The sequence below is a fragment of the Ricinus communis genome, chromosome 2, assembly GCF_019578655.1.
Source record: "Ricinus communis isolate WT05 ecotype wild-type chromosome 2, ASM1957865v1, whole genome shotgun sequence".
Classification (NCBI taxonomy): domain Eukaryota; kingdom Viridiplantae; phylum Streptophyta; class Magnoliopsida; order Malpighiales; family Euphorbiaceae; genus Ricinus; species Ricinus communis.
In genome coordinates this window covers 18848973-18860636 of record NC_063257.1, presented here as the reverse complement: position 1 = coordinate 18860636, position 11664 = coordinate 18848973, and the positions used below count along the sequence as shown (strand labels likewise).

Here is an 11664-nt window from a genome sequence, read left to right as displayed (position 1 = left end):
ATAAATATATACCTTTTACGGTGTTGTATCCTCATACTAACAAACATGCTCGAATTACGAAGTTGTTTTCTCATATTAAAAAAATATACCTCTATTATGGGGTTGTTTTCTCATACTCACAAATATACCCGTCTTATAGGATTGATTTCTCATATTCAAAAATATATCTCTTTTACCGTGTTGTCTACACATACTCATAAATATACCCGACTTATGGGGTTGTTTTTTTATTTTGACAACTATACCACTCTTACAGGATTAATTTCTCATATTCATAAATATACCCCTTTTACAATGTTGTTTCCTCTTATTCACAAATACACTCGTATTACGGGGTTATTTTCTCATATTAAAAAATATACCTCTTTTACGTGAGTGTTTTCTCATAATCACACATATACCCCTTTTACGGGATTGTTTTCTCATATTCACAAATATACCCCCCTCATGGGGTTGTTTTCTAATTTTTATAAATATACCCCTCTTACGGGGTTGTTTTGTCATATTAAAAAATATACCCGTTTTACAAGGGCATTTTCTCATACTCACAAATATACCCCTCTTACGGGTTATTTTCTCATATTCACAAATATACCCCTCTTACGAGGTTGATTTCTCATATTCATAAATAAATCCTTTTTACAACGTTGTTAACTCATAGTCACAACTATACTCCATTTATAGGGTTACTTTCTCATCTTAAAAAAATATACTCTTATTATGGCTTTGTTCTCTCATACTTACAAATAAACTCCTCTTACGGGGTTGATTTCTCATATTCATAAATATACTTTTTTTACGATATTGTTTCCTTATATTCACAAATATACCCCTCTTACGGGATTGTTTTCTCATATTCATAAATATTTTTCGCTCACAGGGTTGATTTCTCATTTTTACAAATATACCCCTCTTACGGGGTTGTTTTCTCATGTTCACAAATATACCCCTCTCACGGAGTTGTTTTCTAATTTTTATAAATATACCCCTCTTACGGGGTTATTTTCTCACATTAAAAAATGTCCCTTTTACACGGGTGTTCTCTCACACTCATAAATATACTCCTCTTACAAGTTTGTTTTGTCACATTCATATATATTCCCATCTTACGAGTTTGTTTTCTCATATTCAAAAATATACCCTTTTTACGACGTTGTTAACTCATAGTAACAAATATACTTCATTGACGGAATTATTTTCTCATATTACAAAATATACCTCTCAAAAGGTTATTTTCTCATGTTCATAAATATACCTCTCTCAAAAGGTTATTTTCTAATTTTTACAAATATACTCCTCTTACGGGGTTGTCTTCTCATATAAAAAAATATTCTCCTTTTACGCGGGTGTTCTCTCTTACTCATAAATATACCCCTATTACAGGTTTATTTTGTCATATTCACAGATATTTCCATCTTACGGGGTTGTTTTCTCATATTCAAAAATATATCCTTTTTACGGTGTTGTTGACTCATAATCATAAATATACTCCATTTACGGAGTTATTTTCTCATATTAATAAAATATACCCCTGTTATGGAGTGATTTTCTCATTCTCAGAAATATAACCCTCTTAAAGGATTGATTTATCATATTCATAAATATACCCCTTTTACGACGTTGTTTCCTCATATTCATAAATATACCCCTTTTACAGGGTTGTTTTCTCATATTAACAAATATTCCCGTCTCACGGAGTTATTTTCTAATTTTTATAAATATAACTCTCTTACAGGGTTGTTTTCTCATATTAAAAAAATATCTCATTTACGCGGGGGTTCTCTCATACTAACAAATATAACCCTCTTACAAGTTTGTTTTCTTATATTCACAAATATTCTCATCTTACGGGGTTGTTTTCTCATATTAAAAAATATACCCTTTTTACGGCGTTGTTAACTCATAGTAACAAATATACTCCATTTACGGAATTGTTTTCTTATATTTAAAACACCCGTATGATGGGGTTGTTTTCTCACATTTACAAGTATACCCCTCATACGGAGTTGATTTCTCATATCCATAAATATACCCTTTTTCTGCAACCTGCAAAGGGTCATCAAGCAAAATTTCCTACATATGAGACTCAACAACATCATTTGAGACATCCACAGAAAAAATAATATCATCATGGTCTAGGGAATGTCTCATGGAAGTCGCTAAGTCAAAGGTGATAGTCTTGTCATCTACCCTATTACAAACATCTATAACGACCATGGATGTAGCAAGGAAAGGTCTACCTAAGATCATTGGCACAATACTCTCACCCTCCATATCCATTACAATGAAATCTACCGGAAATATAAACTTGTTTACCTTAACAAGTACATCCTTAACTATACCCCTAGGAATCTTCATAGTCCTATCGACTAACTAAATGCTCATCCTAGTGGGTTTAGGCTCACTCAAACCAAGTTTATCAAACAAGCTAGTGGGCATCAAATTAATACTAGCTCCTAAGTCAGCTAATGCACCACTAATAGGTAATTCACCAATGAGATTGGGTACAGTGAAACTCCCTAGATCACGCCTCTTAACGGGCAGCTTGTTTTGCAGAATGGCAGAGCACTCCTCATTCAGGGTCACCAATCCCAAATCCTCCAGTCTCCTCTTGTTGCTCATAATCTCCTTCAGAAATTTTGCGTACTTTGGCATCTACGAAATAGCCTCAACAAAAGGAGGGTTAATGCGCAGTTGTTTAAAAAGGTCTAGAAACTTACCGAACTACTGGTCAACCTTTTGCTGCCTCAGTCGAGTAGGATACGGGATAGGTGGCTCATACTCCTTCACTAGATTCTTCTTCTTGTCCTCAACTCTCATAGGCTCTATCTCCTCAGGTTTTGGTTCCTTCCTAGCAGGCTCATCCTGCACAATAACATCATCATTATTAGCTATAGGTAAGGAACTAGATAACTGCCTACCTGACCGTAAGGTGATAGCCTTACAGTGCTCCCTCGGGTTAGACTCTATAGTGCTGGGAAGTGTCCCTGGTTGTCTCGCAGCCAACATCTTACAAATCTAGAATATCTGGTTCTCTAAATTCTGAATAGAGGCCTGCTGATTCCTAAGTGCGCTGTCCGTCTACTGAAATCTGTTGTCGTTAGAGGACACAAATTTTATCACCAACTCCTCGAGATTAGGCTTCTTCTCCTGAGGTGGAGGTAGTTGGGGTGGACCAATTTGCAGCTATTGCTGTTACTGATGCAACCTCTGAAAATCGGGTGGTCCCTGGCCCCTATTATTCCTACAACTAAAGTTGGGATGGTTGCGCCAACCGGGGTTGTATGTATTGTTGTACGGGTTGTTCTGCTGTCTAAGTGCATTACCCATATAGTCTACCTATTCAAGGTCAGTAGAAACAATAGAGGATGAAGAATTAGAAGGTGAAGCAAACATACCTCCCGCATTACAGTTTGCACCGTAGTGTGGGCCACCGCAGAACTCGCAACTTATCTGGGCTGCATGAACCAGCATCTGAAGCTGGTCTAATTTCTTAGTTAGAAGCTCCACTTGAGCTGCCAAGGCTGTTGTGGAGTCTAGCTGGTTGACCACTCCCTACTTGACTGGCCGACTTCTAGAGGATTACCACTGGTAGTTGTTCATGGCCATCTCCTCGATTAGATTTTCTGCCTGCTCTGGCGTCTTACTATTCAGGGCCCCACCTACTGCAGCATCTACCATCTGCCTAGTAGTATGGTCTAAACCACTATAGAAGGTCTGAACCTGCATCCATACTAGTAGTCCGTGGTGCGGGCAACATCGAAGCAAGTCTTTGTACCTCTCCCAAGCATCATACATGCTCTCATCATCGAACTGCACAAAAGAAGATATATCATTTCTCAATTTAGCAATTTTAGCAGGAGGAAAGTACTTATATAAAAACTTCTCAGCCAACGATCTCCATGTCGTAATAGTGTTGGCCGGGAGTGACTGCAGCCATCTTTTCACTCGATCGCTCAAAGAAAAAGGAAACAGCCTTAACCAAATGGGATCATCAGTCGTTCCATTTATCTTGAAGGTGTCACCGATCTCTAAAAAGTTGGCGATGTGAGCGTTTGGGTCCTTGCTCGGCAGTCCCCCAAATTGTACACTATTTTCTTATATTGACAAATATACCCCTTTAACAGGGTTGGTCTATCATACTCACAAATATACCTCTCTTATGAGTTTGTTTTCTAACATTGATAAATATACCACTCTTACCGATTTATTTTCTCATATTAAAAAATAGACCCCCTATTACAGGGTTGTTTTATCATATTCACAAATATATCCTTTTCTAGGGTTCTTTTTTAAATGTTAAAGTTATACCACTTTTATGTTGTTGTTTTCTCAAACTCAAATATATTGCTCTTATGTGGTGGTTGCGCATATTCTCAAATATGCTGCTTTTACATCGTGATTTTCTCATACTCACAAATATGCCCCACTTACGGGGTGGTTATCTTATATTAACATATATACCCCTCTTACGGGGTTATTTTCTCATATTTAAAGATATACCCCTCTTATGGTGTTATTTTCTCACAATCATAAATACACTCCTATTACGGGGTTGTTTTGTCATATTCACAAATAAACCCCTCTTATGGGGTGTTCTTTCTTATATTCACAAATATACTCTTCTTACGAGGTTATTTTCTCATATTTACAAATATTACCCTCATACGGGGTTGTTTTCTAATGTTGACAAATATACCCCTCTTATGTAGTTGTTTTCTCATATTAAATAATATACTAGACTTACATAATTATTTTCTAATATTGACAAATATACATCTCTTACGGGATTATTTTATCATATTAAAAGATATACTTCCGCTACGGGGTTGTTTTCCCATATTCACAAATATACCCCTCTTACGAGGTTGATCTCTCATATTTATAAATATACCCCTTATACGGCGTTGTTTTCTCATACTCATAAATATACCCTACTTACGCGGTTGTTTTCTTGTATTGACAAATATATCCCTCTTGTGGGGTTATTTTCCCATATTAAAAAATAAATCCCTATTTATGGGATTATTTTCTCATACTCAAGAATATACCCCTCTTACGGGGTCATTTCTCATATTCATAAATATTACCCTCTTATGGGGTTGATTTCTCACATTCACATATATACCCATTTTACGGCGTTGTTTTCTCACACTCGCAAATATACCCCAATTGTGGTGAGTGTTTTCTAATATGCACAAATATTATCCTCTTACGGGGTTGTTTTCTCATATTAAAAAATATACCCCTCTTGTGGGATTATTTTCTCTTACTCATAAATATACCCCGCTTACTGGGTTGTTTTCTCATATTAAAAAATATACCTATCTTACGGGATGTTTTCTCATATTCACAAATATACCCCTCTTACGGGGTTCTTTTTTATATTTACAAATATACCTCTTTTACGAGGTTATTCTATCATACTAAAAAATATATCCCTCTTATAGGATTATTTTCTCATATTGATAAATAAACCCCTCTTACGGGATTTCTTTCTTGTATTCGCAAATATACCCCTCTTACGGGTTTTTTTTATATTGACAAATATACCCCTTTAATGGGGTTGTTCTATTACACTCACAAATATACTTTTCTTATGAGGTTGTTTCTAATATTGACAAATATACCACTCTTACCGGTTTATTTTCTTATATTAAAAAATAAACTCCTATTACACGATTGTTTTCTCATATTCACATATACATCCCTTTTATGGGGTTTTTTCTAATATTAAAAAATATACCACTTTTACGCGGTTGTTTTCTCAGACTCACATATATATCCCTCTTACGTGATTGTTTTCCATATTCACAAATATGCCGCTTTTACATCGTGGTTTCCTCATACTCATCAATATACCCCACTTACGAGGTTACTATCTTATATTAACAGATATAATCCTCTTACTGGGTTATTTTCTCATATTAAAAGATATGCCCCTCTTATGGGGTTATTTTCTCACACTCATAAATACACCACTATTATAGGGTTGTTTTCTTATATTCACAAATAAACCCCTCTTATGGGGTTTCTTTCTCGTATTCGCAAATATACACCTCCTCCGGATTATTTTCTTATATTGATAAATATACCCCTTTAACGGGGTTGTTTTATCGTACTCACAAATATACCCCTATTACGGGATTGTTTTCTAATATTAACAAATATACCCCTCTTACAGGGTTATTTTCTCATATTAAGAAATAGACCCTATTACGGGGTTGTTTTCTCATATTCACAAATATATCCCTCTTATAGGGTTATTTTCTTATATTGACAAATATACTCCTCTTACGGGTTTTTTTTTTCTATTAAAAAATATTTCCCTATTATGGGGCTATTTTCTCATACTGACAAATATACCCTTATTACAAGGTTGTTTTCTCATATTCACAAATATACCCCTCTTACGGGGTTGTTTTCTCATATTCACAAATATACCCATCTTATAGGGCTGTTTTCGCATATTCACAAATATAACCTTCTAACGGGGTTGATTTCTCATATTCATAAATATATCCCTTTTACGGTGTGGTTTCCTCAAACTCATAAATATAGCCCACTTACGGGGTTGTTTTTCTATATTGTTAAATACACCCCTTTTACGGGGTTGTTCTATCATACTCTCAAATATACCCGTCTTATAGGGTTGTTGATATGGATGGGCCAAGGCTTAAAGGTGTTAATTTGGATAGGCTTGATGACAAGGGCAATAAGAAAGAATCAAGGAAGGATCCATTAAGTTTGCCACAAGGTCCAATTAAAAGGTCAAGGGCCAAGAAGGTTCAAGAGTCCTTAAATGGCTATATGCAAGAGTGGGCTAAGAATAGAAGTCAATAGAATTTGGCCCAAATGAAATTCATAAAGAATGGGCTTTGTTTAATGTTCTTAAAGTTCAAGTATATGAAGGCTAAATGGGCTTTGTTTAATGTTCTTCAAATCCAAGTTTACGAAGGCTTTGTTTAGCTCTTACTATCCTATTTGGTTAGATGTTAGAGTTTCCTAAACTTGTAAGAAAACTCATATAAGATCAGATTACTTAAGTAAGAGTTCTATTCTTACTAGGACTTTGGATATGTCTTTAAAACATGTCAACTTTGTATGCCTTTGGCAGATGATGATTAATTAAAGTTTTTACTTTCTTTCAAGCTAAAATTGTTTGTATCTTGTGTTCTTATTTGAATGCAAAACTTACTTATCAATGAGTTGATCTATCCTTATGGCATACTTAGGATTGGAGTTTAAGGGACTTAGTTTTCATTAGGTTCTAATTCTTGATCACCTTACAATCTGATTAGATAATCGTAAGGTTTAATTTTAAGTTGTTGTTTAGGTTTTCAAGTTAGGGATTCACGGGTTCATAAGGATTAAAGTTCGTGGATTCTATTCTTAGAGGTTCTTTAACATTTGGTATCAGAGCTTTTAGCTCTTGAATCAGGTTACTTATCCTTCTTTAATGTTATTTCATTGTGTTCTTTAAGTTTCCAAGTGATTTAATTCTTTTCCTTGATAACAATCTTGACTGTTCTTGTTTAGCTTGTTCTGAGATTCGAAGAAAAAAAGGAAAAAAATAAAAAAATGAAAATAGAAAAAGAAAAGAAAAGAAAGAAAAAAATCAAATCTGGGAAGAATTTGATCTCTAAGTGTGATTCTTGAAGAATCTTGATTTTTTATAAGGTTATTGACTTTCTCTTGAATCCAGTTGGTGTTTTAATGAAACCCTATTGCTAATTTCGTATTTCATGATGATATTAGGATTTTTATGAGTCATAACATTGCTAGAATTTATAGGTTTCGTAATCTTTAAAGGATTCTTAAGCTAGATACACTATATCTTGAAAGAAATCCTTATTTACAAGGGAATGGGTGGCTGACTTATAAGGAACCACCTAATACTCTTTCCTATTGTTTTTGATACTTATACATATATTTTTTAGGTCTTTTCCTTCATTATTTTTATGCTTTTCCTTTGCAAATTTTGTTTTCGTTTTCTCTTCAAGATCGAGCAGATTTGGCATTCTTGTTGATCAAAGAGGTAACTTTCAATCTTGAACGAATTTTCTCAAATTTTTACATCTTAGATTGTTCCTTTTTCATGTTCTTTGAATATTCTTAAATTTTCTAACATTCTTGAACATTAAACTCTTGTTCTTATTGCTATTTGGTTTGAAATTCAAGATTCTTGACTAAAACTACTTTCTTGATTCTTGAACAATTTTTCCTTAAATTCGTGAATCTTAGATTAATTCTTTTCACATGTCTATTGAATCTTTTTGAGTTGCCTATTATCCTTGACTCCTATTTTTCTTGATTTCATTACTATTTTGCTTGAAATTGTTGATTCTTACCCACTTGCTTCAACTAGTCTTTTAAAGCTTGATTCTTGGTGTGTTGCTTGTATAGTTTGAACTTTATGTGCGAGTTCTTGATTCATATAAGAACACTTGAGACCAAATCGAGTGGTGTGAGTTTCAATCTTGAGCGTTAGCTTATTGTGTGTAAACACGAGAGCAGACCCCCATTTTTGGAGAGTAAACACGTAAGGGTGCGATTGGTGAGGTCCTAATATTTTTAATTCTTATTTTTTGCATACTAACTTTTTCTTGTAGTAATGGCAAATACATCTAGTGGAGGTGGGAGAGAGGAGAATGTGCCTCAAGTTAATCATGGCATATCCGCGGCACAAATGCATGAAAATGAAAAAGTACAATGAAGTATAACGAACATCAATGAGGCTATAGAGAGGATGCGGTTAGATATGGCAACCAACTGAAGAGCCATATTAGAGTAAATCAATGCTAGTACTCATATAGGAAACAATAGGCAAAGCTTGGTAGACAATGAGGAAGATTTAGAACTAGGCTACGATGATGATGATAACGCCACAATTGTGGGTGTTAGCCGTGGCATCGGTAGAGAATCTAGGGGAGGCTGAAACAATGTAATGGATAGAGGGAATCGCGGAGGTGAGTTTAGTGGTTACTATGGGTATAATGATGATGTGGATAGAAATTTATATAACATCAAAATTAGGATTCCTACCTTTTTAAGAAAATCAGACCGAGAGGCATATTTGGAGTGGGAAAAGCTAGCAGACCTTATCTTTGATTGTCATAACTTTTTTCAGGAAAAGAAGGTATACTCAATTTTCTGAGTATGCAATAGTGTGGTGGGATCAATTTGTGGTGCATAGGAGAAGAAATATGGAAGAGCCTATTGATACTTGGTATGCTCTCAAAACTGTCACGACCCCACTCGTGGGCCCGTGACCGGCACTAGGGAATGGGTAGGCTTAAGGCCACCGAAACCCGTAGTAAGCCTGACACTCACTGACTTAAACAAATCTCATCTCAAATTAATATTATTAAAACCACAAATTATCTTAATAGTTACACTTTACAAAATTACTTCGGTCTACCGGAAAAACTAGGGCGAGACCCAAGCTCGGAAAATTACAACCGATACATCTACTATTACTACTGCGGAGAATCTAAGATTTACCATTTTACATACCAAATCAAATACTTCACCCGATGATGAAGGAGTCGGGTTACTGAATAAGAGTCGCGAGAGGACTAACAGTCACGAATCTGAAAAAAAAAACATAAATAGAGACTGTCAGTCTCGAGAGTGAGTTAAAATCAAATAATCTAGGGACTATTGCTTCTTTTCAGAAAACATAGATTATTCAAATCATTACATCAAACCATGCACGTAAATACAAATCACATTATAATCAAATACCATAATAAATAAATAAATAAATAAAATATATATTTACTTTTACGGGACGAGTGGCTCGGTAGAACCCTAAACCCCAAATTCTAGTAGCCTTTCGGCTCTCTTAATCCAACAGGTTTGGCGCCCAGAGAGCAAGCTCGATCAGGGACCTTAACTCCAGCAATCAACTGAACTCAGCCCAGAGAGCAATGCTCGATCAGGGCAAACCCATAAATATCTTATTACATGTCCATGATCATTACCGGTGCGCACGCGGTCCTGATGTAACCCATCAGGCGGCATGTTCTACAAGCCACATTTCCCAATTCGCAATCATCACATATAATAAATATCATTATCTGATGAACTCAACCAACACATATCAAAATAAAGATTAAAGATTTAAGGTAAAACAACGTGCAATTTGTGAGGGGAAAAATAATAACGTTTGTCTTATTATAACATACTAATAATAATATTTATATTATTTCAATTATTAATAATCAAGTGAAATCATTTATTTTGCGATACTAATAATCATATTAAGCACAAATTCTAAATAGCATATTAAAATCAGACTAGCAATAGTGCAAAGATTAAATGACTTTAACTCACAGGATTGGCGACCTCCTAGCTCTGCTCCGGTGCCTCGGTTGGGCGGCGAGCAGGCCGACAATCTAGTCACGGAAAACAATTTATCAAAATGATGAAACAATTATAATAGATCCTAGGTCTAGATTCCTAGGACTGACTGTCTAAGAATCTCGACTCAAGAACTACCGAAAATTCGGCAGAACCTCCCCTACAACACGAACATTACCCCCCGTAAAAATGGGTCCGGGACACGCGGAAAAACACTCCAAATATCCAACAATTTAAACAACGGAGTCGGGTCCCCAAACTTCAATATTTCCCGACTCATACACGGCCTAAAACACAAGGCGTAACCGAGACAATTATTTTTGACTCATAAAATCATCAAATACTCAATATAACCCAATAGACACAATTAAACCAAGAATTTCTAAAATTAACGGGCCAAAGAAAATTACCGACACGCTCGATTGCTCGGTCGACTCGCCTCCGGCCGGGAGTCCGATCGACGATCCGAACACACCATCGGACTCACAGCGGCCGAAGGCGATCCCCGCCCGATTTTCCGATCGACACCCGATCATCCGGAGAGATTCGCGGACGATCTCAACCGTCGATTCATGAACGGAACACACGCTGGAAGCCGCGCCGCTCTTCGCCCGCCTTGGTCTGCTGCCGCCCATTGCCTTGCCATGCACGCTCCGTCGGCCAGCGCTCCACGCCCGACGGCCGCCAACGACGACGCCGCCTTCCTCCCCTTCTTCTTGGCCATCGCCCTCTCTCTCTCCTCCCGATCTACTTTCTCTCTCCCCGATTTCTATCCCTTCAATATCGACATTTGACCCCTGAACTTTTTCTTATTACAATTTGGTCCCTCAACTTTCTTAATTACTTACAATTTCATCTTGCAGAATTCCAATTTAATCCCTAAACTTCTTTTTAGCCTTTCAATTAAGCCCCTAACTATTTAATTTGGGCCAAATCCGAATTATTGAAAATACACAATTATAAAAATACCCCTGATGGACATATTTATTTACAAAAATACCAAGCTCACAAATTTCCATTTTAGTCCTAACACACAATTAAATTAAATAATCAATTTCCAACTTAAAATTTAATACTACTAATCAATTATAATACCAATTCTCCCAAAATTCTTTTATAAAAACATCCTTTATAATTTCTTCCAAAATTTTCCGATATATAATTTTACTTATATAAATATGCATTTGAGAAAATTTTGAATAACCAAAATATAATCATTTCTCAAATAATTTACTTGAATAATTTCTTAAAATTTCAAACTAATTTGGGTATAGAAAATAACTCATTTATTTGATTAAT

At 35.6% G+C, this 11664-nt stretch overlaps 1 protein-coding gene and 1 non-coding gene across 2 annotated transcripts; one reads left to right on the top strand and one right to left on the bottom strand.

Moving 5' to 3' along the window:
* Positions 1 to 2073: 2073 nt before the first annotated feature.
* LOC107261061 lies at positions 2074 to 3407 on the bottom strand. The gene is made up of 4 exons (XM_048371300.1): positions 3399 to 3407; positions 2737 to 2865; positions 2412 to 2655; positions 2074 to 2291 (listed from the first exon to the last, which is right to left on the bottom strand). Exons 1-4 carry the CDS (start codon positions 3405 to 3407, stop codon positions 2074 to 2076), a joined length of 600 nt encoding a protein of 199 aa, XP_048227257.1.
* Positions 3408 to 3739: 332 nt separating this feature from the next.
* LOC112534475 lies at positions 3740 to 3846 on the top strand. The gene has a single exon (XR_003078762.1). It is a non-coding gene; the product is annotated as a small nucleolar RNA R71 (small nucleolar RNA).
* The last annotated feature ends 7818 nt before the right edge of the window (positions 3847 to 11664 follow it).

What these genes read in the sequence shown, in the direction of transcription:
- LOC107261061 (XM_048371300.1), bottom strand. An exon ending in CTCGACTGAGGCAGCAAAAG is followed by an intron (nt 2,656 to 2,736) that starts GTTGACCAGTAG and finishes GCTATTTCGTAG; the next exon opens with ATGCCAAAGTACGCAAAATT. An exon ending in TAGCTTGTTTGATAAACTTG is followed by an intron (nt 2,292 to 2,411) that starts GTTTGAGTGAGC and finishes TATTTCCGGTAG; the next exon opens with ATTTCATTGTAATGGATATG.